Source organism: Mustelus asterias, chromosome 18 (genome assembly GCF_964213995.1).
Source record: "Mustelus asterias chromosome 18, sMusAst1.hap1.1, whole genome shotgun sequence".
In the NCBI taxonomy this organism is placed as follows: domain Eukaryota; kingdom Metazoa; phylum Chordata; class Chondrichthyes; order Carcharhiniformes; family Triakidae; genus Mustelus; species Mustelus asterias.
In genome coordinates, this window is record NC_135818.1 from 5,831,204 (window position 1) to 5,858,410 (window position 27,207).

The window sequence follows — 27,207 nt, forward strand, 5'->3', positions numbered from 1 at the left end:
TCTCCTCATAAGACAACCCTCTCAACTCCGGAATCAACCTAGTGAGTCTCTTCTGCACCCCCTCCAATGCCAGTACATCCTTTCTCAAGTAAGGAGACCAAAACTGTACACAGTGCTCCAGGTGTGGCCTCACCAGCACCTTATACAGCTGCAACATAATCTCGCTGTTTTAAAACTCCATCCCTCTAGCAATGAAGGACAAAATTCCATTTGCCTTCTTAATTACCTGCTGCACCTGCAAACCAACATCAACTACTTGCTGTGGTAATGACTTCCACAGGCTCACCGCTCTTTGGGTGAAGAAATGTCTCCTCATCTCCATCCTAAATGGTCTACCTCGAATCCTCAGATTGTGATCCCTGGCTCTGGACTCCCCCACCATCGGGAACATCCTCCCTGCATCCACCCTGTCTAGTCCTGTTAGAATTTTATAAGTCTCTATGAGATTCCCTCTCATTTGCCTGAGTTCCAACGGAAATAATCCTAACCTTGTCAATCTCTCCTCGTACATCAGTCCCGCCATCCCCGGAATTACTTGCCACGAAGAGGTGGGCAACCAATACATGAAGGTCCTATCAGGCTGTCAGCATCTTGACAGTTGCTAATTGGAGGTCCCCAGTGGCAGCCCAGGTGGGAAGAATTTTTATCTGAAAGGAGGAGGGTGTCTACGGGGCAGAACACACAGCCTCAACAATATGCTCTACTGAGTTTGCCCTACAAAATTTGCCCCACCATTTAAAAAAAAAATTCATCCCACCAGCTGAAGGCAGCAAAGGTGTCCAAAATCCAAAGATGTGCAGGGTAGGTGGATTGGCCATGCTACATTACCTGTTAGTATCCAAAGATGTGCAGGGTAGGTGGATTGGCCATGCTAAATTGCCCCTTAGTGTCCCAAGATGTGCAGGTTAGGGGGATTAGCGGGGTACATAAGTACATAAGAAATAGGAGCAGGAGTAGGCCATCTAGCCCCCTGCCCCGCCATTCAATAAGATCATGGCTGATCTGATAGTGGTTTAGTTCCACTTACCCGCCCGCTCCCCATAACCTTTAATTCCCTTATTGATCAGAAATCTATCTACCTGTGTCTTAAACATATTTAACGAGGTAGCCTCCACTGCTTCAATGGGCAGAGAATTCCAGAGATTCACTACCCTCTGAGAGAAGAAGTTCCTCCTCAACTCTGTTCTAAACTGACTCCCCCTTATTTTGAGGCTGTGTCCTCTAGTTCTTGTTTCCTTTCTAAGTGGAAAGAATCTCTCTGCCTCTACCCTGTCTAGCCCCTTCATTATCTTATATGTCTTTATAAGATCTCCCCTCAGCCTTCTAAACTCCAACTGGTACAGGCCCAATCTACTCAATCTCTCCTCATAAGCTACACCCCTCATCTCCGGTATCAACCTGGTGAACCTTCTCTGTACTCCCTCCAAGGCCAATATGTCCTTTCGCAAACAAGGGGAACAAAATTGCACACAGTACTCTAGTTGCGGCCTCACCAGTACCTTGTACAATTGCAGCAAGACCTCCCTGCTTTTATACTCCATCCCCTTCGAGATAAAGGCCAACATTCCATTTGCCTTCTCGATCACCTGCTGCACCTGCAAACTGAGTTTCTGTGATTCATGCACAAGGACCCCCAGGTCCCTCTGCACAGTAGCATGTTGTAATTTTTCACCATTTAAATAATAGTCCATTTTACTATTATTCCTTCCAAAGTGGATAACCTCACACTTGTCAATGTTATACTCCATCTGCTAGATCCTCGCCCACTCACTTAACCTATCCAAATCTGTAAATATGTGGTAAATATGTGGGGTTATGGGGAAAGAGCCTGTGTAAGATATACTGTCGATGGGCTGAGTGGCCTCCTTCTGCACTGTAGGGTATTCTATGTTGCTGCCGATTTCAGCAATGGTCACCACCCCTGGTGTTTCCATCCCAACAGATGCTGTCTGACCCACTGAGTTCTCCGGCATGTTGTATTTTCATTTTGGATTTCCAGCATCGGCAGTATTTTATCTTTGCACGCTGTCGTCATCAGTGATTTCCGAGAGTCTTTGCAACTCCAGTTGTGCTCAGATGTGCTCCAATTCGATTTTCAAGTCTGCTGACGACACCACCGTAGTGGGTCGGATCTCAAACAATGACGAGACAGAGTACAGGAATGAGATAGAGAATCTGGTGAACTGGTGCAGTGACAATAATCTCTCCCTCAATGTCAACAAAACAATGGAGATTGTCATCGACTTCAGGAAGCGTAAAGGAAAACGTCCCCCTGTCTACATCAATGGGAATGAAGTAGAAAGGGTCGAGAGCTCCAAGTTTTTAGGTGTCCAGATCACCAACAACCTGTCCTGGTCCCCCCCATGCTGACACTATAGTTAAAAAAGCCCATCAACACCTCTACTTTCTCAGAGTCTACTCAGTCTGATACTATATCTGCAGTTAAATATTGTCCAGGGCACCAGGAATAACCCCTGTCCTTCAAAAAGATACAAAAGTCTGAGGTCACGTACCAACTGACTCAAGAACAGCTTCTTCCCTGCTGCTGTCAGACTTTTGAATGGACTTACCTTGCATTAAGTTGATCTTTCTCTGCACCCTAGCTATGACTGTAACACTGCACTCTGCACTCTCTCGTTTTCTTCTCTATGAACGGTATGCTTTGTCTGTATAGTGCAGAGGAAACAATACTTTTCACTGTATGTTAATACATGTGACAATAATAAATCAAATCAAATCAAATCAAGGATTTAAACTTATGTCTCTGGGTCACTCGTTCTGGTCTCTGGAGTGCAATAATATAACCACTCTGATACTATATCTGCAGTTAAATATTGTCCAGGGCACCAGGAATAACCCCTGTCCTTCTTCAAAATAGTGCCAGGGGGTCTTTTATATCCATCGCTTAGACCCCCTGGAGTTTAAAAGAATGAGGGGAGATCTAATTGAGGTATATAAGATGCTAAAGGGGATTGACAGGGTAGACATGATGTTTCTTCTTGTGGGGCAATCAGGAACAAGAGGTCATAGTTTTAGGATAAATGGTGGCAGATTTCAAACAGAGATGAGGAGAAATTATTTCTCTCAAAGGGTGGAGAATTTGTAAAATTCATTACCCCGGAGTGTGGTAGATGCTGGGACGTTGGGTAAATTTAAGGAAGAGATGGACAGAATTTTAAATAGTAATGAGTTGAAGGCTTATGGAGAACAGGCAGGAAAAGGGAGCTGAGGCAGTGATGAGATCAGCCATGATCGTATTGAATGGCGAAGCAGGCTCAAGGGGTCGGCGATGGCCTAATGGTATTCTCGCTAGACTATTAATCCAGAGACTCAGCTGAGGACCCGGGTTCGAATCCCACCATGGCAGATGGTGGAATTTGAATTCAATAAAAAATATTTGGAATTAAGAATCTACAGATGGCCGTGAAACCATTGTCGATTGTTGGGAAAACCCATCTGGTTCACTAATGTGGCACGGTGGCGCGATGGCACAGTGGTTAGCACAGCTGCCTCACAGCGCCAGGGACTTGGGTTCGATTCCCGGCTTGGGTCACTGCCTGTGTGGAGTTTGCACATTCTCCTCGTGTCTGCATGGGTTTCCTCCAGGTGCTCTGGTTTCCTCCCACAGTCTGAAAGACATGCTAGTTAGGTGCATTTGCCCGAACAGGCGCCGTAGTGTGGCAACTAAGGGAATTTCACAGTAACTTCATTGCAGTGTTAATGTAAGCCTTACTTGTGACTAAATAAACTTTGCTTTACTTTAATGTCCTTTAGGGAAGGAAATCTGCCGTCTTTACTCGGTCTGGCCTACATGTGACTCCAGAGCCACAGCAATGTGGTTGACTCTCAACCACCTGCTGAAATGGCCTAGCAAGCCACTCAGTTCAAGGACAACTAGGGATGGGCAATAAATGCTGGTCAGTCAGCGACGCCCATGTCCCATGAATGAATTTTTAAAAATTAACTGAATGGCGGAGGAGGCTCAAGGGGTAATGGATTATTTTCCTGAAATACAGGCTGTCTATATTGATTCTGGGACCATATTGCTCTCTTCAGGACATTAATAACCAAAATGAGAAGAATTTACCTTATAGTTGAATATATAATTGTAGTACCTGTGTATAGCTGTAGTGCCTGTACACAGATGTCGTACTGTACACGGTTGAATTATTGCATTCACAAGAAAGCGTTGTGTCGATTTGGTCAACAAAAAGGTTTATTTGAACAAAAATGCAAGTAGTGCAGCAATTGTGCCAATGAAACAGATTGTAGCTGTAGCTTCCCAGAACACAAGCTTTGCAACCTGTTCCATTTTCTTACATTGGCTTTGATAAAATTAATTAATTCTCATGTCTATCACTCCAGCTGATCTGAGGAAACAGGGGACATGTGGGCCTTTCTAAATGCCAAACCTGGAACTGTAAGTGTATCCTGCGGAATCTTCAGAGTGCACTAAACTACCGTTAAATCAATATATGAAATTAACTCTTCATACGAATGCACTTCGGCTAAATGATGCTTTCTCACATTTAAGAATTTTTGATTGTCAAGTTTGAATTTAATCATTTTACGATGTGAGTCCTACACAGCTTATCCATACCTTCATGGACCCAGGTTCGATTCCGGCCTAAAGTGACCGTCTGTGTGGAGTTTACACATTCTCCCCGTGTCTGCGAGGGTTTCCTCCGGGTGTTCTGGTTTCCTCCCACACTCCAAAGATGTGCAGGTTAGACAGATTGGCCATACTAAATTGCCCTTTAGTGTCCAAAGATATGCAGGTTAGGTGGATTGGCCATGCTAAATTGCATCTTAGTGTGCCAAGATGTGTGAGTTAGGGGGATTATTGGGCAGGAGGCAGGGTTGAGCCTGGGTAAAGATGCTCTGTCAGAGAGTCAGTGCAGACCCGATGGACTGAATGGCCTTCTTCTGCACTGTAGGGATTCTATATGATTCTGATATGTCCTAAGATCTGGCCCAATCTGTTTGGCCACATCATGAACACTCCTTCCATGGCCAACAGGTCCTGCAGTCGGACTTGAACCCGGAACCTCTGGCTCAGAGGTAAGGGGTTCTGCTCATTGAGCCACAAGTTAACGTAGAGTTGGTAATGTTCTCTGGAATGACTTCTTCTTTTGCTCTGAGCGACCTCTGCTGGAAAGTTTGAGGACACAGTCGGGGTTTAACTGTGAGCTTACCCAGGCCTGAAATATCTGCCAAGGCAAACACACAAGAATGGCCATTGGGTGTAAAGCAATCACCAGTTATACGTGTACCCAGAACCACTATCTTTTGGGAGAGAGGGGGAGAAATTTGAAAAAGCAAAGCTTGTGTTCTTCATTCCTCTTACGGTTATTCAAGTTCCTTTTTTCACCAAAATAAGATCTGTTTGATTCTTTTCATTCCATCCCCCCCCAACCCCCTCATTCCTTTATATTTAAAGGCATCAGTGAAGAGTCAGACAGACTCAAAATATTATTTGATTTGATTTGATTTGATTTGATCTGATTTATTATTGTCACATGCATTATCATACAATGAAAAGTATTGTTTCTTGCGCGCTAGACAGACAAAGCATACCATTCATAGAGAATGAAAGGAGAGAGTGCAGAATGTAGTGTTACAGTCATAGCTAGGATGGCGAGAAAGATCAACTTAATATAAGGTAGGTCCATTCAAAAGTCTGACAGCAGCAGGGAAGAAGCTGTTCTTGAGTCGGTTGGTACGTGACCTCAGACTTTTGTATCTTTTTCCCGACGGAAGAAGGTGGAAGAGAGAATGTCTGGGGTGCGTGGGGTCCTTAATTATTCTGGCTGCTTTGTCGAGGCAGCGGGAAGTATAGACAAAGTCAATGGATGGGAGGCTGGTTAGCGTGATGGATTGATTACATTCACAAACCTTTGTAGTTCCTTGCGGAGCCATACCAAGCTATGATACAACCAGAAAGAATGCTTTCAACGGTGCATCTGTAAAAGTTGGTGAGAGTCGTAGCTGACATGCCAAATTTCCTTAGTCTTCTGAGAAAGTAGAGGCATTGATGGGCTTTCTTAACTATAGTGTCAGCATGGGGGGACTTGGACAGGTTGTTGGTGATCTGGACACCTAAAAACTTGAAGCTCTCGACCCTTTCCACTTCGTCCCCATTGATGTAGACAGGGGCATGTTCTCCTTTACGCTTCCTGAAGTCGATCTCAATCTCCTTCGTTTTGTTGACATTGATATTAACTCTGTTTCTCTCTCCACAGTTGTTGCCAGACTTGCTGAGTTTCTCCAGCATTTTCTGTTAAGATTCTCACGCGCCCGTTTTTAAATCCGCCTGTGGTCTTGCCCTTCCCAGTCTCCATAAACTTCTCCGACCCACAATCCTCTGAGATATCTGCTCTCCTTAAAACTTGGCCTCTTCCAAGTTTGAATTATTTCGCCACTGATAGCCGTGCCTTCAGCTGCCTAGATACTCAGCTCCAGAATTCACTCCCTACAACTCTCTGCCTCCCTCTCTCACTTCCCTCTTTTAATGCACTCCTTCAAGCCTACCTCTCCAACTCAAGCGTTTGCCAATCTGGCCTGATATCTCCTTATGTGGCTTGGTCACCTACTTTGTTTCATAACGCTCCTCTGAAGCATCTTGGGAGGTTTCATTATCATAGAAGCTTAGGATCCCTACAGTGCCGAAGAAGGCCATTCAGCCTATTAAGTCTGCACTGACAATCCCACTTAGGCCCTATCCCCATAATCCCACATATTTACCCCGTTAATCCCTCTAACCTACACATCCCGGGATACTAAGGGGCAATTTAGCATAGCCAATACACCTAACCCGCACATCAGATGGCACAGTGGTTAGCACTGCTGCCTCACAGCGCCAGGGTCCCGGGTTTGATTCCCGGCTTGGTTCACTGTCTGTGCGGAGTCTCCCTGCGTATGCGTGGGTTTCCTCCGGGTGCTCCGGTTTCCTCCCAGAGTCCGAAAAATGTGCTGGTTAGGTGCATTGGCCATGCTAAATTCTCCCTCAATGTAACCGAACAGGCGCTAGAGTGTGGCGACTCGGGGATTTTCACAGTAACTTCATTGCAGTTTTAATATAAGCCTACTTGTGACTTAAATAAATAAACTTAAACTTGAAAACTTAAAACTTAAGTGGGAGGAAACCGGAGCACCCGGAGGAAACCCACACAGACATGGGGAGAATGTGCAAACTCCACATGGAAACCCAAGGCCGGAATCGAACTCGGGCCCTGTCGCTGTAAGGCAGCCATGCTAACCAATGTGCCACCATGCCACCCATTATGTTAAATATAAATTGTTGTTTTGATTTTGCAGATTAATTTTATTGGAAAATTAAATTGTAACCTAATCAGCGGATATCTGAGCGCATTCTGATGCAATTTTTCAATTGTGCTTGAAGTAGAAACTCGAGTTTGAAATGTTTTGCCATAACATGATCAGATTGTGAGCACAGAACCATTTTTGTTTCTGATGAGAACTATCTTATTGCAGCATCTGGAACAAATTCAGCTCTAAACAACAAGTTATATATAATGTTGCATTAAATGTTTTGTATTGGCTTTATAATATTTGTACTGTGATAAGAATTACTGGTTGTAATTCTAGGACTAGTAAAAGACCGGGACTAGAAAAAGGACCTAAAATCGACTCTAAATTATCGCAGCTTTGATGTTCAGCTTTTTAATTGTTCACAACTTTGCCCTTCAAGTAACCAGACCAAGTCACGGAGTTCTCTTAAACAGCTCTTTTAATGCAAATGAGGTTCCTGAAAAGTCACAGGCCAGTGCCAGTAACCAGCCAGAGTCCAGAATTCAGGAGTACACAAGCAGTTATAGAGTCGTAGAGGTTTACAGGATGGAAACAGGCCCTTCGGCCCAACTTGTCCATGCCACCCTTTTTTTTAAACACCTAAGCTAATCCCAATTGCCCACATTTGGCCCATATCCCTCTATACCCCTCATACCCATGTAACTGTCTAAATGCTTTTTAAAAGCCAAAATTGTACCCGCCTCTACTACTACCTCTGGCAGCTTGTTCCAGACACTCACCACCCTCTGTGTGAAAAAATTGCCCCTCTGGACACTTTTGTGTCTCTCTCCTCTTACCTTAAACCTATGCCCTCTAGTTTTAGACTCCCCTACTTTTGGGAAAAGATATTGACTAGCTGATCTGTGCCCCTCATTATTTTATAGACCTCTATAAGATCACACCTCAGCCTCCTACGCTCCAGAAAAAAAAGTCCCAGTCTATATAGCCTCTCCTTATAACTCAATCCATCAAGTCCCGGTAGCATCCTAGCTCTGCACTCTTTCTAGTTTAATAATATCCTTTCTATAATAGGGTGACCAGAACTGTTCACAGTATTCCAAGTGTGGCCTTACCAATGTCTTGTACAACTTCAACAAGATGTCCCAACTCCTGCATTCAATGTTCTGACCGATGAAACCAAACATGCCGAATGCCTTCTTCACCACTCTGTCCACCTGTGACTCCACTTTCAAGGAGCTATGAACATGTACCCCTAGATCTCTTTGTTCTGTAACTCTCCCCAATGCCCTACCATTAACTGAGTAAGTCCTGCCCTGATTCAATCTACCAAAATGCATCACCTCGCATTTGTCTGAATTAAACTCCATCTGCCATTCGTCAGCCCACTGGCCTAATTGATCAAGATCCTGTTGCAATTGGAGATAACTTTCTTCACTGTCCACTATGCCACAAATCTTAGTGTCATCTGCAAACTTACTAACCATGCCTCCTATATTCTCATCCAAATTATAGTTTCAAATTTGATTACAAGTAATTAGCACATACCAATCAAGGTATAGGAGTTATCTCTATCCACTCTCAACTATTGATTCAGGTTTCATCATTCATAAGGTACAAATATTAAAGCCAATCACAATCACATCATGCTTGCTTAATTGTAATATCCAATCAGCGTGAAAACTTAATCATGTGAGCTGACTTAATTCATCATTGTTACAAGTTATCATTAATGTCCCAGTTTGTGTCTGTGGAAATCATTCCCTTCTTCCAGTTCCAGATGTCTGATTTAATGAATTCGCTCAGACTAAAGGCCTTGATGCTTATCTATAAAGACTTTTATAAAGACCTTTCATTTTCTCATAGCAGCTGATATGATTTTTAAAGTTGTGTGACTTTTAACCCTTTCAGTTACTTTAAGTCGTTCCTCTTTAACCAATCAAGTTAATCAGAATGATTGAACCATATGCGCATTTCTAGGACGTTATACTGGAAAACAATGAGTTAGGCTACTAAAGGCAATAACTTCAGCAATCTTATTTGTTTTCCTTTTCAGAAGAATCGCAGAAACAAGCAGGAAGGAAACCCACACAATATAACATTCAGTCAGCATCGTGGGTTCATGCCATGGGGATCCAATTTCTCTCCTGATGTCAGCCATCTTCCCACCGCTTTCTCCAAATATCACCCCGGTTCCTGAAACCATGGGATTAGATCTTTTAAAGAACACATCTCGAAACGGTAACATCTCCCATCAAGAGGGGGGACACAGCCTTGTGAAAGTGGTATCCATCGCCACCATTACTGCAATGGTGAGCTTCATAACTATAATAGGTAACATTTTGGTCATCGTCTCATTCAAAGTGAACAGCCAGCTGAAGACGGTGAACAATTATTACTTGTTAAGTCTGGCGTGTGCCGACCTCATCATTGGAGTGTTTTCCATGAATCTCTACACATCCTATATACTGATGGGTTACTGGTCACTGGGGAACCTGACGTGTGATCTGTGGTTGGCACTGGACTATGTGGCGAGTAATGCTTCCGTCATGAACTTGCTCCTTATAAGCTTTGATAGGTATTTCTCAATCACGCGGCCTTTAACCTATAGGGCCAAACGTACGCCTAAGAGGGCTGGTATCATGATTGGCCTTGCATGGTTAATATCTTTTGTATTATGGGCCCCGGCGATTTTATGCTGGCAATATTTGGTTGGGGAAAGAACTGTGCACCCCAGCGAATGTCAGATACAGTTCTTGTCAGAGCCCATTATCACCTTTGGCACGGCAATTGCTGCTTTTTATATCCCTGTGTCGGTGATGACAATATTGTACTGCCGCATCTACAGAGAGACCGAAAGGCGAACTAAGGATCTGGCAGAGCTTCAAGGAACAAATTCAGGGTCTGAAAATGAGGTTGCGTCTTCCAAAAAGACCCTCCTGAAGTCGTGCTTTGGTTGCGAATCACGCAAGCTCCCCGACAGGACGAGGCGCCAAATGTCGTGGTCTTCGTCCAACAGAAGCACAACCGTGACTCTGAAATCCGCACCACCACCGAATGTCGCGGGGGATTGGTTAGAAAGTGACACGATGGCTTCCTTCGTTCATCATCCAACGTCAGAGGATGATGAAAAGCTAACCCCCAAATCAATCCACCCAGCATCCCAGGATCGGAATGATGAGTGTACTGGTGAAGCTGCCACTAAGATGGCCTTGGATGAGCGTTCTATAATAAATGATTATGAGAATCAGAACTACCTGGTGTCCCCTGTAAGGAAACAGATGCGGAATGATAAAAAATACGTTTCCTACAAATCTAACAAACTGGCCGTCAGGAATGGCAGCTTCTCATCAAGCCCGGACTCCAGTAATGGCTGCGCAGAAATAAAAATGACACCTCGCTCCTCTGCTGAGGCGGAAGGCCCGTTTATTAAAAACCTTGATCAAAACCTTGGGATTCAGATCACCAAGAGGAAACGGCTGGTCCTGATCAAAGAGAAGAAGGCAGCTCAGACCCTCAGCGCCATCCTGTTGGCTTTCATCATCACCTGGACACCTTACAATATAATGGTGTTAGTATCAACATTCTGCTCTGACTGCATCCCCCTGTCGCTGTGGCACCTGGGATACTGGTTATGTTATGTCAACAGCACAGTTAACCCTATGTGCTACGCTCTCTGTAACAAGACATTTCGCAAAACTTTTAAAATGCTGTTGTTGTTTCAATGGGAAGGGAAAAAGAAATGAAGGGAAGTTATGTGGCCGCAGCCACAAACAAGCAAGATCCTCCAGGGGTACGTGAGAGAAAACGGACACTGAATTGGAATCATGCATCTCCTCCTGTACAGCACCTCGTGATCAAACAGCATCTTGGGATAAATCGTTGCTGCTTTTCTTTCAGCACACACATTGACACAGCGACCTCGACAGAACTAATTTCCTTGTGGATTAAAAACCAGTCCGAAAACCAACTGAAACCACAACAAATCCCGTCAGGAACCTGTCCAGAGTTTCCTGTGGTTGGGACCATGTTGAACAAAGGGCATTAAAGTGGCAGGGCTGACCTGTACCTCTTGCTGCCACTTAGTGTCCAGGTGTCCCGCCCACGGGAATCGTAGTGGGCGGGACACGGACTATACAAAGGTCGGGTGGAATTTTCCGGCCTTGGGAGTGAGCGCAGCCAGAACATCGCGCCCCAGTATTTGACTTGTCATTAAAGGCAATCACTGTCCTAAGAGAAGATGAAAGACTATTACATGAAACCTAAATTCCAGTGTGAAAATTATTCATTGCAGATCACCTAACAGTGAAAGACATGCAATATATAATTTGAATACTGTTCAAGTTGTTTACTGAACTAATATGAGGAACCCCTCCCCCCTTCCTCTTCTGCTAACCTGTTACTTTCCCTCTTTTGTCATCCCTGGTGACTTTCCCTACCCTGTCATCCTTAGCATTCTCACCTCTCCATCAAAACTCTCATGATATTAAGTCCCATATCAGAGACGTGTTAGCACCTAATCTAAACTGAGATGTCGTTGCGGTACTGAGGGCGTGCTGGATAAAGCATTAAACCAAGGACAATCTCACACAATAATAGATGACACCATATCAAGAAGAGTAGGGGAGTTATCCTCGTGTTCTGGTCAATGTTTATCTCTCAACCAACATCAATATAAAAAAAACATATTATCGTAATTGATTTCATTGCTATTTGTGGGGGTTTGATGTGTGCAAGTTGGCTTTCATTTTTCCTACGTTAAAGCAACTTCAAAGGTACATTCTTGGTTCTAAAGCACTTTGGAACATCCTGATGTCATGACAGTTCCAGTATAAATGCAAGTCTTTCTATTTCCCCCGCTTTTCTCTTTAATTCAGATTGTAAGATCCTTATGGCCAATTTGACCAGGATCAGCCTACTTATCGCTTCCAGGAATTGAACCGCGGGCCTTCTGGTCCGGACAGCAGGATGGTCATGAACACATGTCACAACATAATGTAAGGCAGGTGCTTCTAAGTCTCCCACTTGGGCAATTTCTAATTATAGTCATGTTATGTCAGGTATTGGTGAAGGAAATGAGAGCACTCACTGAGAAGGAAGTCAGATGATGAGGGAAGTTGCGTTGAGTCAACAAATGAGAAGCAGACACTTACTCTGCTGCAATAGCGTAGGAGGAGATCACCCTCACCGCCCACATCACAGAGTATTCCAGACTCTGTAACCAGAAGAAATTCTCCAGATGTGGGGAGATTAGTAATCATCTACAAGCACAAAGGCGACCTGAAGTTACTTTAGCAATGCTTTTATTTTGAACAGAATGAAGTCTTGATATTAGAACCATAGAATCCCTATAGAGCAGAAGGAGGCCATTCGGCCCATCGAGTCTGCACCGACAACAATCCCACCCAGGCCCGACCCCCGTAACCGCACATATTTACCCCGTCGATCCCTCGAACCTGCACATCCCAGGACACTAAGGGGCAATTTAGCATGGCCAACCAACCTAACCAGCACATCTTTGGAGTGTGGGAGGAAACCGGAGCACCCGGAGGAAACCCACGCAGACACAGGGAGAACGTGCAGACTCCACGCAGACAGTGACCCAAGCCAGGAATTGAACCCGGGTCTCTGGAGCTGTGAGGCAGCAGTGCTAACCACTGTGCCAGCCAATACCCATTCACATTTCTTACCATGTATTTTTTTTTACTCTACTCATGCTGTCTAAATGTTAAACTGCAGCAATTTTATTTTCTACACTTTGGCAGTGTTCTCCAAAGCAAAATGCAGTGATTCTAATCATCAAAAATAAATAGGAACGCACATACGATTATTAAAAAAAGAAGTCAAACCTGGGGTTCTTGTGACTTGTATGATGGGTAGAAATTGTGTCGGTGTTATGTCTGTACTTTCCCAAATTTCTATATCTTGTTCAATTCCACGCTTTGCTGAAAGACTCAGCAACTGAACCCAGTGACTGTGCTCTGCTTACAAGCTCGCTGCTACGGTGGTTGCTTTGCCCTTGTTTGAAGTTTGTTGTTGGACTAATAATCGATTCACAATTTGCATCTATTAATATAAACGCAAAATACCACGGATGCTGGAATCTGAAACAAAAACAGAAAAATGCTGGAAAATCTCAGCAGGTCTGACAGCACCTGTGAAGAGAGAATAGAGCCAATGTTTTGTGTTTGGATGACCCTCCGTCAGAGCTCAGAGGAGCTGAGATCCCACCTTCATAGAATCCCTACAGTACAGAAGGAGGCCATTCGGCCCATCGAGTCTGCACCGATAACAATCCCACCCAGGCCCTATCCCCGTAACCCCACATATTTACCCTGCTAATCCACCTGAAACTAGGGTCAGTTCAGCATGGCCAATCAACCTAACCCGCACATCTTTGGACTGTGGGAGGAAACTGGAGCACCCGGAGGAAACCCATGCAGACACGGGGAGAATGTGCAAACTCCGCACAGTGACCCAAGCTGGGAATCAAAGTTGGGACCCTGGCGCTGTGAGGCAGCAGTGCTAATCACTGTGCCACCGTGCCGCCCCTTTACTTTCAGGGCAACTGCCATAATCCCCTGATGGTCCCTTAACCATCTGTACCTCTGTTCTGCCATTCACGCATTCTGATCGCTTAATGGATACTTTTAGCACTTTCTCAGCCTTCTATATCCTCATTTACATTCCCTTTGTCCAATCCCACACCCTCTTTCCCAGCCCCTCACTCCCACATAGTATAAATCTCTACTGATTCGCTGTGCTCTCCGCTCTGAGAAGGGTCATCCAGACTCGAAACGTTGGCTCTATTCTCCCTCCACAGATGCTGTCAGACCCGCTGAGACTTTCCAGCATTTTTCTGTTTTCGTTGCACCTATTAATGTTCAGTTGCACTCATTTGGCAAATTGAACGAAAAGGATTTTATTGATAAAATGTTGATATTACAGATGTGCAGTGGGTTTGTAAATGTTTGTACAAATATTGTCTTGGTTCAACCAATTTTTTTTCGCCATAAATGTTTCATACAGTTGCCAATAAAGCAGAGTTTAACAATTGTCCGGATTCATAGCGACAATCCACAAAATAAATCTGTCCTCGCCGCCATGCGTTTGATCAGGTATATTGGAATAGTCTAAAGAATGGTTTTGATTGCTTTACTTTCCTCACATCAGGGTATAATTCTAAAATGATCGATGTCTCATCCAATCAGCCAATTGTTATATGGACTCCTGGAGAACACCCAGTGGACTATTCAACTGCGAGACCATCACAGCTGAACCCCACCTGTTTTCACACACTTCCAGCAGAGATGCATTTAACATTTCCGGGCAAAATCCTGCCAAGTTTCTTTCTCTTTCTCTTGGACTAGCTTGGGAACGTAATAAAAGTGATTGTCATGCTCCTGTTGCACGTGTGGGTTTGATGCCAGCAGGAATGTGAGGAGCTGGTTGAAGTCCCCCCGTAATCATGGTCAGGTCTGTTTGAGATTCCCACCTGAGCAGAGTGGGCTCTGTCGCCAGATACCATCTGGATTTTACCAGCATGCGATATACAGGCGATAGCTGGTGAAACAGAATTAATATCAAACGTAATTTCAGAAGCCCTCTCCAAATTTAAGTCACGGTAAATCTTTGTAGGACCAGCAAATTTATTTGTATGAAAGTGGCACAGTGGTTAGCACTGCTGCCTCACAGCGCCAGGGACCTGGGTTCGATTCCTAGCTTGGGTCACTGTCAGTGCAGAGTCTGCATGTTCTTCCCCGTGTCTGCATGGGTTTCCTCTGGGTGCTCCGGTTTCCTCCCACAGTCCGAAGGATGTGCTGGTTAGGTGCATTGGCCATGCTAAATTTCTCCCTCAGTGTACCCGAACAGGCACCGGAGTGTGGCAACGAGGGGATTTTCATAGTAACTTCATTGCAGTGTGATTGTGAGCCTATTTGTGACACTAATAAATAAACTTTAAACTCTCCAACTGGGAATTTGGATAGGAAAGCAAACTTGGCGATGGGGTGGTAGTTCGTCAAGGCTTTGGGTTGAGCATTTTCTTTTGCGGATTGGTTGAAAAGGAGGGGGGTTAGAGGGGGGCACGGTTCCTGAAGAGTGAGAGTCATTTACAACTTCATAGCATCGGCTCCAAGAAGTGATGTCGGGTGATGGGTAATTTACTGGGAATGGGGGTCAAGGGGAACTTGGGGGGCAGCGGAAATGGGTTTGGAGATGGCATGGAGGGAGATAGAAGGGAAATTAGAGAGTGGAGGGGGCTAGACATGCCTAAACAAGGCATGTTTAGCTTGGTGGGCATGGGGTTGGGGAGAGGGGAAGCAGAAAAGGCAGCTGAGGGAAAATTCAATGTTAGTGACAAAGAAGTACGTCAGCTTCTTGCACTGTCTGTATACTGGGTTATGCATTGGTCCATCTTCACTGAGATATATAGTATGACCCACCCAGCAGCACGGTTAAGAGCAATACGATAGATTTGGGGTCATTCAGTGTCTTTAGTGGATGCATTGTAAATGTTGATTTAATGCAGGCTCATGATATTATAGAATCATAGAATCCCTACAGCGCAGAAGGAGGCTACTCGGCCCATCGAATCTGCACCAACCACAATCCCACCCAGACCCTATCCCCATAACCCCATGCATTTACCCTGCTAATACCCCTGGCACTAGAGTCAATTTAGCATGGCCAATGCACCCAACCCGCACATCTTTGGAGTGTGGGAGGAAACTGGAGCACCCGGAAGAAACCCACGCAGACACAGGGAGAAGGTGCACAATCCACATAGATAGTGACCCCAGCCGGGAATCGGACCCGGGTCCCTGGTGCTGTGAGGCAGCAGTGCTAACCACTGTGCCACCGTGCCACCCCCTAGCCAATCAGCTTCGTCACTCTGCTGCCCTCTGCTGGATAGCTGTGTCCCCTTGAAAACAGTAAGAAGTTTAACAACACCAGGTTAAAGTCCAACAGGTTTATTTGGTAGCAAAAGCCACACAATGCTACCAAATAAACCTGTTGGACTTTAACCTGGTGTTGTTAAACTTCTTACTGTGTTTAGCCCAGTCCAACACCGGCATCTCCACATCATGACTCCCCTTGAAAATCCAAGGGTGTCTTGGATGTTCAGGACTCGTTTCTGGAAAGGCTGACTTGGCCAAATATTAATAATATTACTACTTGAGGAACGATTTGGTGATGAGGCAGATAGTTTTATACTCCTTAGTCAACTTAAGAAGCATAAATAGCTCAGTTGGCTGGGCAGTTGGGTTGTGATGCAGAGTTGATGCAAAAGTATGAGTTCAATTCCTGTACCAGCTGACCTTATTCATGAAGATCCTATCTTCCTTTGCCTGAGGTGTGGTGACCCTCAGGTTAAATTACCCTCAAAGGGGACAGCAGCCCATGGCCATCTGGGACTATTATAACTTTGCAAAATTTATGATAGCCACAGTAATAATTTTTGAAGAAACCTGAACGCTGAGATTTTTTTAAAATTTGAACTGAAATCTTCATCGATATTTGACAAAAGAACACTTGCCAATCTGAAATATTAATTAAGGTCAGAGTTACTGATTGTACAATTGAGGAAATTCTATTTCTGAGAATAGGACAAAAGTTCTTTTTCAAAGAAGCCTCTGGTTTGCCTGTTTCAGTTTCAGAGAAACCCTACAGTGCAGAAGGAGGCCATTCAGCCCATCGAGTCTGCCCCAACAACAATCCCACCTAGGACTTATCCCCGTAACCCCACATATTCACCCCACTAATCCCTCTAACCTACACACCCCAGCACACTAAGGGGCAATTTATCATGGCCAATCATCCTAACCCGCACATCTTTGGAGTGTGGGAGGAAACCGGAGCACCCGGAGGAAACCCACGCAGACACAGGGAGAATCAGCTGTGATCTGTGGATTTTACAATCTGTATTTTAATTTGGGTTCCCCAGTTTTATTTGTTTTTTTAATGTCATGGCGAATTTTGTACTCAGTGACAGGAGATATTTTCTTTTTCAATCAACGCCAACACGCTCTGTTAAGCCGGGGATAAAGTTCACATTGCTCAATAATATGCCCTCATTCCAAAGTCAGCCTGAACACGTTCCTCGTGACCTTTCAGCTTTGAACAGCCTTGTGGCTTCTGAACAACGCAGCAAACGTAATTTAATTTCAATTCCCTTACAACCGTCAACTGGAGAAATCTGTCCCTCTTGGACTTGAACCAAAGACCCAAAAGTGAAGTGACCGTGTTCAAACCCACTGAACAACTCAATCAATCTCCATCGTGTCGTGAAGAGAATTTAACATTTTTTTGGCCATAAAAATTAGTGCAGATGTGCAGTGCCCAGTGGTGTAACAAATAAATTATCTGCTCGTTCAAACTGGATGTATTTTTACTGTCATCTTTGTGGAAAATGATGATGAACATTCCTGAATGTGAGATTACTGAAAGAAAATATGACAATTTAAAAATGGATTAGATTCATCCGCTCTAAGCGCCAGAATTATAGTTCGCTGTGTGGGCTATGGTGACATTTGACCAGCTTGCTATTAGGTTTTACCATCATCCATGCGTACTTGCACAGGTTATCTTTATTACAGTCATTCTGCCAGTACACAACATTTCTCCTGTTGAGGTTGGCTCCAGCACAGGCATTGTACCACCATCCTCCACCCGGGATCCCATTCAGCTCCAATTTGGCACAGTTCTGAAAGTAGTTGTCGTTGTCGCTATCTTTCGTGGTGAACCTTTGGTTGTCATGGATATAAGCTTCTGTATCCTGTGCCAGGGCATCCGCTGCCGTCCCGTGATAAAGGCCGAGTCTGATTTTGTACCTGGCTTCTTCACTCTCAATGAGGAATGGTTCGTACTCCCCCCATTTCATTTCCCCGTTCATACCGACTAATTTTATTCCCAACTTGTACCCCCCAGGCTTGCTGGTAAACCGATGCAGAAACTCATTGCCCAGCCAATGATCGCCATCAACCAGACCAAATCCCCGCTTGTAGTCCTGCCAAGTCCTGTCAAAATCCAAGGAGCTATTGGCCGTAATGTGCTGAATGACTGTCCAGCCACCCTCCGCACTCTGCATGTCACAGTAGACAACTATAAGATCCTTCACCAGTTGAATGATATAAAGACCATCTTTAGCTCTGCCTCCTGACTCCTGCAAAATCTCCAAACAGTCACCTGGAAAACCTAGACAACACAGAGACATTGATTAAAACAACACCACAGCCATCTCTACAATTTCTTGCATCTCTTGCAAAAACACACTGGAAGTAAAGAATTTTGCACTATACCATTCTATGGTTCGAGCAAAGATAAACTGTGAAGAGCTTAGAGAATCCCTACAGTGCAGAAGGAGGCCATTTGGCCCTTCGAGCCCACACCATCAACATTCATGCCATGTGGCGGCACGGTGGCACAGTGGCTGGCACTTCTGCCTCACAGCTCCAGGGACCAGGTTTGATTCTCAGCTTGGGTCACTGTCTGTGCGGAGTCTGCATGTTCTCCCCCTGTCTGCGTGGGTTTCCTCCGGGTTCTCCAGTTTCCTCCCACAGTTCCATGATTTGCGGGTTAGGTTGATTGGCCATGCTAAATTGCATTGTAGTGTCAGGGGGATTAGCAGGATAAATATGTGGGTTTATGGGAATAGGGCCTGGGTGGGATTGTGGTTGGTGCAGACGTGCTGGGCCCAATGGCCTCCTTTTGCACTGTAGGGATTCTATGATTCACACCCAGGCCCTATCACCATAACTCCATGTATTTACCCTGCTAGTCCCCCGACACTAATTTAGCATGGCCAATTAACCTAACCTGGACATCTTTTTTGCGGCCTGTGGGAGGTAACCGGAGCACCTGGAGGAAACCAACGCAGACACAGAGAGAACGTGCAGACTCCGCACTGATAGTAAGCCGAGGCTGGAATCGAACCCGGATGCCTGGCGCTGTGAGGCAGCAGTGCTAACCACTGTGCCACCGTGCCACTTATAATGCAACATGAGCACAGACAAGTAATTCACATACACACAGTACTTTATTCTTCTGTCCACCAATTTTTACAGGCCTATTTTAGTGATAAAATAAAATGCTAATAAAAATCTGATGTGGTATTTCACCAGATATTGTCATCACTTTACAGCCTATGTTACTGTACTAAGAATGGCAAAGCGGATATACAAATCAGGATCGTCGCTGTTGCAATTGTCATTGTTGATTCGTAAAGATACGCACAATACTCTGAATTGGAAATTAAGTCAAACTTACCACCTTCTTGTTCCATATTGATGATATGAGCAGGATCCTTCGGAGATAGGAGGTGGGCATTTTCCAATTCTACTGGTAGCTCAGCACTTGTCAAAGTGGTCCACTTTAGTGACGCCAGTAGAATAAAGCTGAGTGGGTTCATGACTATTGTTTGCTCAAATGCCTCAGGAATTAAACTGCAAGAAAATTCGGAAGTTCTGAGTCAAATGTACCACGTGTCGGAAAATTTAAGGCTTTGCCCGTTCGTGCTGTTTCTTTTACCTGACGCTGGATTTTCACTTGAAGTTACAGCCCTGTGCTAACAGCTTTAGTCTCACCACCAGATGGCTACAAGTGGAGTCTAGGAACTACCTGTCACTCCAATTTGACTACCAGAGTTCTGATGAGTTTCTTCCATGCTGGAGAGAGTTCCTACGGGGAGGGCTCCGTGGAGCTCTGTGCCAATCTTGGGGGGACAGAGAACTATAGATATCGCACCTGATGCAGTGTAAACATCAGCTGGTAATGAACATTGGTGGTGTTTCTTGCAGTGAAATTAACAGCGATTATAGGCAATGAGAACTAATCAATACATGTTCTCCCCATGTCTGCGTGGGTTTCCTCCGGGTGCTCCGGTTCCCTCCCACAATCCGAAAGATGTGCTGGTTAGGTGCATTGGCCATGTTAAATTCTCCCTCGGTGTAACCGAACAGTGTGGCGACTAGGGGAATTTCACAGTAACTTCATTGCAGTGTTAATGTAAGCCTACTTGTGACAATAATCAATAAACTTTAAACTTTTAAACACATTCGACACAAGTGGTAAGAGGTAGAAATGATTATAAACAATAATTATTCACTTTTTTTATTGAGTTTTTTAACTGGTGCTTTCTGAATTGAGGGGAGGTAATGGCCTAGTGGTATTATCGCGAGACTATTAATCCAGAAACTCAGCTAATGTTCTGGGAATCCTGGGATCGAATCCCGCCACGGCAGATGGTGGAATTTGAATTCAATTTTTAAAAATCTGGAATTAAGAATCTACTGATGAGCATGAAACCATTGTCGATTGTCAGAAAAACCCATCTGGTTCACTAATGTCCCTTTAGGGAAGGAAATCTGCCATCCTTACATGGTCTGTCCTACATGTGACTCCAGAGTAATGTGATTAGTCATAGAGGTTTACAGCATGGAAACAGACCCTTCAGCCCAACTTGTCCATGCCACCCTTTATTTTAAACCCCTAAGATAGTCCCAATTGCCCACATTTGGCCCATATCCCTCTATACCCATCTTATCCATGTAACTGTCTAAACGCTTTTTAAAAGACAAAATTGTACCCGCCTCTACTACTATCTCTGGCAGCTTGTTCCAGACACTCACCACCCTCTGTGTGAAAAAAAATTGCCTCTCTGGACCCTTTTGTATCTCTCCCCTCTCACCTTAAACCGATGCCCTCTAGTTTTAGACTCCTCTACCTTTGGGAAAAGATATTGACTATCCAGCTGATCTATGCCTCTCATTATTTTATAGACCTCTATAAGATCACCCCTCAGCCTTCTACGCTCCAGAAAAAAAAGTCCCAGTCTATCCAACCTCTCCTTATAACTCAAACCATCAAGTCCCTGTAGCATCCTAGTAAATCTTCTCTGCACTCTTTCTAGAAAGTAAACTTTCTAGTTTAACTTTCTAGGTTGACTCTCAACTGCCCTCTGAACAAGGGCAACCATGGATGGGCAATAAATGCTGACCAGCCAGCGACGGCCGTGTCCCAAGAATAAATAAAAAATAATTGATTAATCGCTGTTGAGTATATATTTAACCATCCAAGATACAAATATTACAGATCAGACTTCTGCTTGTAATTGTGTTCTGTAACTAAATAATTGGAGCATTAAGTGGGACACTGATTACCCTAAAGATTGCCTTTTTACAGTGACCTCCGAATCCAGCTCTAACTAAACTAATGATTCCAACAGGAATCTGGACTGCAGCTTCTGTCTTACCTTTCAAAATGAAGCAGTGTAACACAAACAAATCTCAGGTTCACGGAAAGAAGATTGGTGAAACAGCACGTCCGTCCTCGCTATCCCTGCGATATCTCGCTGTACTTTGACGGATGCTGTTATTTCCGTCCAAAGTGCAATTAGTTGTTAGTGACCAAAGATGTTGTCAATTACCCGATTCTAACGCAGCAGGTTTGTAGGATTTTAACAAGTGTTCTTATCTGTACACTTTGTACTATGTTTAAGAAAGAACTAATGTTTATCTCAAAGATGTGGAGGTGCCGGCGTTGGACTGGGGTAAGCACAGTAAGAAGTCTCTTTATATGCCTTGTTTGTGAACACGACTCCCACTCACCTGATGAAGGAGCAGCGCTCCGAAAGTTTGTGGCTTGTGCTACCAAATAAACCTGTTGGACTTTAACCTGGTGTTGTGAGACTTCTTACTGTATCTCAAAGAATCCCATTCGGCTCATCAGGTCTGCACCGACTGCAATCCCATCCAGACCCTATCCTGATAACTCCATGCATTTACTCTAGCTAGTCCCCCTGACACTAAGGGTCAATTTACCATGGCCAATCCACCTAACGCGCACATATTTGGAGTGTGGGAGGAAAGCAGAGCACCCGGAGGAAACCCATGCAGACACAGGGAGAACATGCAAACTCCACACTGACGGCGACCCAAGCCGGGAATCAAACCCGGGTCCCTAGCGTTGTGAGGCAGCAGTGCTAACCACTGTGCCACCATGCTGCCCATGCCTATCACAACCTCAGAACTTCCCAAAGCACTTCACGGCCAATGAGGTACTTTTGAAATGTAGTCACTGCTGTACTTATAGGGATGATGTGGAGAATAAACCTGTTGGACTTTAACCTGGTGTTGTGAGACTTCTTACTGTATTTATAGGGACACATGGCAGGTCATTCGCAAACAGAAAGGTTCTACAAAGAGCAATGGACAGATAGTCTGTTATTTAGTGACATTGGTTAAGGGGTAAATATCGACCAGAATGCCATTACTAGATATCTAATTACTAACTGCCATTACTAATTACCAGCACAATGGCACAGTAGTTAGCACTGCTGCCTCACAGCGCCAGGGCCCCAGGTTCAATTCCTGGCTTGGGTCACTGTCTGTGTGGAGTTTGCACGTTCTCCCTGTGCCTGCGTGGGTTTCCTCCGGGTGCTCCGGTTTCCCCTCACACTCCAAAGATGTGTGGGTTAGGTTGATTGGCCATGCTAAATTCTCCCTCAGTGTCAGGGGACTAGCAGGGTAAATGTGTGGGGTTATGAGAATAGGGTTTGGATGAGATGTGGTCAGTGCAGACTCAATGGGCTGAATGGCCTCCTTCTGTACTGTCGGGATTCTATGATTTTATGACTTGCACCCTCTTATTCTTGATTTTTTTATGAGTAGGAATGGTTTTCTCCCTATCTACTCTGTCTGGACCCCTCATGATTTTGAATACTTCCATCAAATCTCCTCTCAGCCTTTTCTGTTCCAAGGAAAATAGTCCCAATTTCTTCAATCTATCTTCATAACACAGACTGTCACCCAAGGCCGGAATCGAACCCAGGCCACTCAGCCCATCGAGTCTGCTCTGCCATTTAATCATGGCTGATATGATTCTCATTCCCATTCTCCTGCCTTCTCCCCACAACCCTTGGTCCCCTTATTGATCAAGAACCTATCTATCTCTGTCTTAAAGACACTCAATGACCTGGCCTCCACAGCCTTCTGCGGCAAAGAGTTCCACAGATTCACCACCCTCTGGCTGAATAAATTCCTCCTTATCTCGGTTTTAAAGGAGTGTCCCTTCACTCTGAGGTTGTGCCCTCGAGTTCTAGTCTCTCCCACTAGTGAAAACATCCTCTCCACGTCCATTCTATCCAGGCCTCTCAGTATTCTGTAAGTTTCAATTAGATTCCCCCTCATCCTTCAAAACTCCATTGAGTACAGACCCAGAGTCCTCAACTGTTCCTCATGTGATAAACTCTTCATCCCTGGGATCATTCTTATGAATCTCCTCTGGAGTCGCTCCAAGGCCAGCACATCCTTCCTTAGGTATGGGGCCCAAAACTGTTCCCAGTATTCCAAAATGGCCCTTGAGACCTGGGCAGATTTTGGTGTTTGGGAGGTAGGTTACTGTCGAGGAGGGGGAAAGATAATTACCTTTAAGAATTTTGATATTCGGCAGGTGGAGAAAGGTGAGAGGAAAATATCCCATGGGTGGGACTTACAACCACTAAACAACTTCACGGAGGGATTGTGCGTCTCCCTAATCTACGTGGGATTTTCAAGGGTGCTGCTTGAGGGGTAGACCAAAAGGTTGAAGCTTACTCTAAGATGAAGTGCTGGAAGTATTTAGATATAAGGGTTCACCATCATTAATAGATTTATTATTAGTGTCACAAGCCGGCTTACATTAACACTGCAACAAAGTTCTGTGAAAATCCCCCAGTCGCCACACTCCAGCGCCTGTTCGGGTACACTGAGGGAGAATTTAGCACGGCCAATGCACCCTAACCAGCACGCCTTTCAGACTGTGGGAGGAAACCGGAGAATCATAGAATCCCTACAGTGCAGAAGAATGCCAATCGGCCCATCAAGCCTGCACCAACAATGATCCCACCCAGGCTCTATCCCTGTAACCCCATTGCTAATCCCCTGACACTAAGGGGCAATTTTGCATGGCCAATCCACCGAATTTGCACATCTTTCAGACTGCAGGAGGAAACCAGAGCACCCGGAGGAAACTCACGCAGACACGGGGGAGAACGTGCAAACTCCACACAGACAGTGACCCGAGCCGGGAATCGAACCCGGGTCCCTGGCGCTGTGAGGCAGCAGTGGTAACCGCGGTACCACCACCCCATTGCTTATTTCTTACCAGGAGTGTCTCCCTCAGCGAGGTCAGTGTGCAATAAAGGCGTGCTGCAGTACAACATTGTACAAGTAGATTTATATTCATAATAAAGATAGCTAATCTTTCACAATCAGTAAATTATCTGGAACCAGAGATGGTGCATTCGTGTGCAACATCACCATTGTGTGGTGAGCAGTGAACTGGCACGTGACCCTCGCCCCCTAGACTGTCTATGGCTTCTTGCATTGGATGTTCCCACCAACCAAGTTTCCAAAAAAGAAATATGGTGCCCGATACACCAGTGTGAACAGGGCAAGCAACTATACGTCTCCTCAACCAAACTGACTGAAGAATTAATGTCTGATGATGTCTAAGAATGTCGGTCTGAATCTTTTAATTCAATATGTCAAACCAGGTAAGGAAAGTGAAGTAAAGAGTGGTGAAGAGAGATTGAATTTGGAGAACGAGAAAGAGGAAATTAACAGAAGGAAAAGGTTTCCATTTTAAAATAATCTCCGATAATAATTTAGATTGGAAGGAATGAGCATCACAGGGAAAGTTAATGTTCTGTGCTGGACAGGTTATTTGGCAATAATTAAGATTTAACACAATGGTCCCGATTTTACCATCGCGTTGCACCCGTTTTCTGGCCCGAAAACTTGGTAAAGTCGGGCGTGAGGTGAGCAGCGCGATCCGCGCCCGCCTCCGTGTCGGTTCCCCCTTTACCAAGGCCCGAAAATGGCCGCGATCGGGACCGCGCCCAAAACGGGCACAACAGCCATTTAAATGTATTTGCATGCATTTAAATTGACTAAATGGGCTGCACCCCCAAACTTACCGGCACTTCCCCCTTTGCCACCACGTTCGCCCGTCCAGAATCGGTGCAGAGCAGACATGCTCCACAAAAGTCCGATTCAGGCACTCCAGTTAGTGAGGAGGTGGGTGCTGAGCGTCCGACGCCTCTCTGCTGGCGATCGGTATGGCGGGGGGGAAGGAGGTTCCGTTGCCACTCTGCCTGAGATCAATGTGGGGGGGGGGGGGGCACGATCAGTCTGGGTGGAAGGAGGTATTCTCGGGGAAATGTACTGAAGAGAGGTGGCAGTTTTTCAAGGAATGTCTGTCTAGGGTTCGACAGGACAATGTTCCGAGCAGACAGGGAGGAGTTGGTAGGTTCAAGGAACCGTGGTGCACAAAAGCTGTGCGGGACCTAATCGAGATGAAAAGGAAAGCGTACAAAAGGTTCAGAGAGCTTGGCAAAGATAGGGATCTAGATGAGTATACGGCTTGTAGGAAGGGACTAAAGAAGGAAATTAGGAGAGCCAGAAGGGGTCACGAGAAGGCCTTGGCAGGTAGGATTAAGGAATTAAGAAAAACCTGAAGGTGTCCTATAAATATGTGAAGAATAAAAGGATGAGACGTGAAGGAATAGGGCCTATAAAAGGTGAAGGTGGGAAAATCAGTACGGAACCAGTAGAAATGGCAGAGGTGCTTAATGAGTATTTTGCCTCGGTTTTCACAGAGGAGAAGGACCTGGGTGGATGTACTGTGGGCTTGTGGTGGACTGAAAAGATTGAGTATGTGGACTTTAACAAAGAGGTTGTGCTGGAATCTTTGAATGGCATCAAGATAGATAAGTTACCGGGTCCGGATGGGATGTACCCCAGGTTACTGTGGGAGACGAGGGAAGAGATTGCAGAGCCTCTGGCGATGATCTTTGCATCGTCGATGGAGACGGGAGAGGTGCCGGAGGATTGGAGGATTGCGGATGTGGTTCCTATTTTCAAGAAGGGGAATAGCCCAGGAAATTACCGACCGGTGAGTCTAACCTCAGTGGTTGGCAAGCTGATGGAGAAGATCCTGAGGGACAAGATTTATGAGCATTTAGAGAGGTTTAGCATGCTCAAGAATACTCAGCATGGCTTTGTCAAAGGCAGATCGTGCCTTACGAGCCTGGTGGAGTTCTTCGAAAATGTGACTAAACACATTGACGAAGGGAAAGCGGTAGATGTGGTTTGTATGGATTTTAGCAAGGCGTTCGATAAGGTCCCCCATGCAAGGCTTCTAGAAAAAGTGAGAGGGCATGGGATCCAAGAGGCTGCTGCCCGGTGGATCCAGAACTGGCTTGCCCAAAGGAGGCAGAGAGTGTGTATAGATGGGTCTTTTTCTAAATGGAGGTCGGTCACCAGTGGTGTGCCCCAGGGATCTGTTCTGGGACTCTTGCTGTTTGTCATTTTCATAAATGACCTGGATGAGGAAGTGGAGGGATGGGTTGGTAAGTTTGCCGACGACACGAAGGTTGGTGGGGTTGTGGATAGTCTGGAGGGATATCAGAAGCAGAGGGACATAGATGGGATGCAAGACTGGGCGGAGAAGTGGCAGATGGACTTCAACCCAGATAAATGCGTAGTGGTCCATTTTGGCAGGTCAAATGGGATGAAGGAGTACAATATAAAGGGAAAGACTCTTAGTACTGTGGAGGATCAGAAGGACCTTGGGGTCCGGGTCCATAGGACTCTAAAATCGGCCCCGCAGGTCTAGGAGGTGGTTAAGAAGGCGTATGGTGTGCTGGCCTTTATCAATCGAGGGATTGAGTTGAGGAGTCCGGGGATAATGATGCAGCTATATAAGACCCTTGTCAGACCCCACTTGGAGTACTGTGCTCAGTTCTGGTCGCCTCATTGCAGGAAGGATGTGGAAAAGATTGAAAGGGTGCAGAGGCGATTTACAAGTATGTTGCCTGGATTGAGTGGCATGCCTTATGAGGATAGGCTGAGGGAGCTCGGTCTTTTCTCCTTGGAGAGACGTAGGATGAGAGGAGAC

General features: G+C 45.2%; 2 protein-coding genes across 2 annotated transcripts; one reads left to right on the plus strand and one right to left on the minus strand.

Annotated features, from left to right (window-relative positions):
- The first annotated feature begins 9,473 nt into the window (after positions 1-9,473).
- LOC144506799 (muscarinic acetylcholine receptor M5-like) lies at positions 9,474-11,015 on the plus strand. The gene has a single exon (XM_078233159.1). It carries the CDS (start codon positions 9,474-9,476, stop codon positions 11,013-11,015), a length of 1,542 nt encoding a protein of 513 aa, XP_078089285.1.
- Positions 11,016-17,234: 6,219 nt separating this feature from the next.
- On the minus strand, positions 17,235-21,856 carry LOC144506924 (fibrinogen-like protein 1-like protein). Its single transcript, XM_078233306.1, has 3 exons — positions 21,521-21,856; positions 19,537-19,712; positions 17,235-18,465 (listed from the first exon to the last, which is right to left on the minus strand). Exons 2-3 carry the CDS (start codon positions 19,676-19,678, stop codon positions 17,771-17,773), a joined length of 837 nt encoding a protein of 278 aa, XP_078089432.1. The 5' UTR covers positions 19,679-19,712; positions 21,521-21,856; the 3' UTR covers positions 17,235-17,770.
- Positions 21,857-27,207: the final 5,351 nt, after the last annotated feature.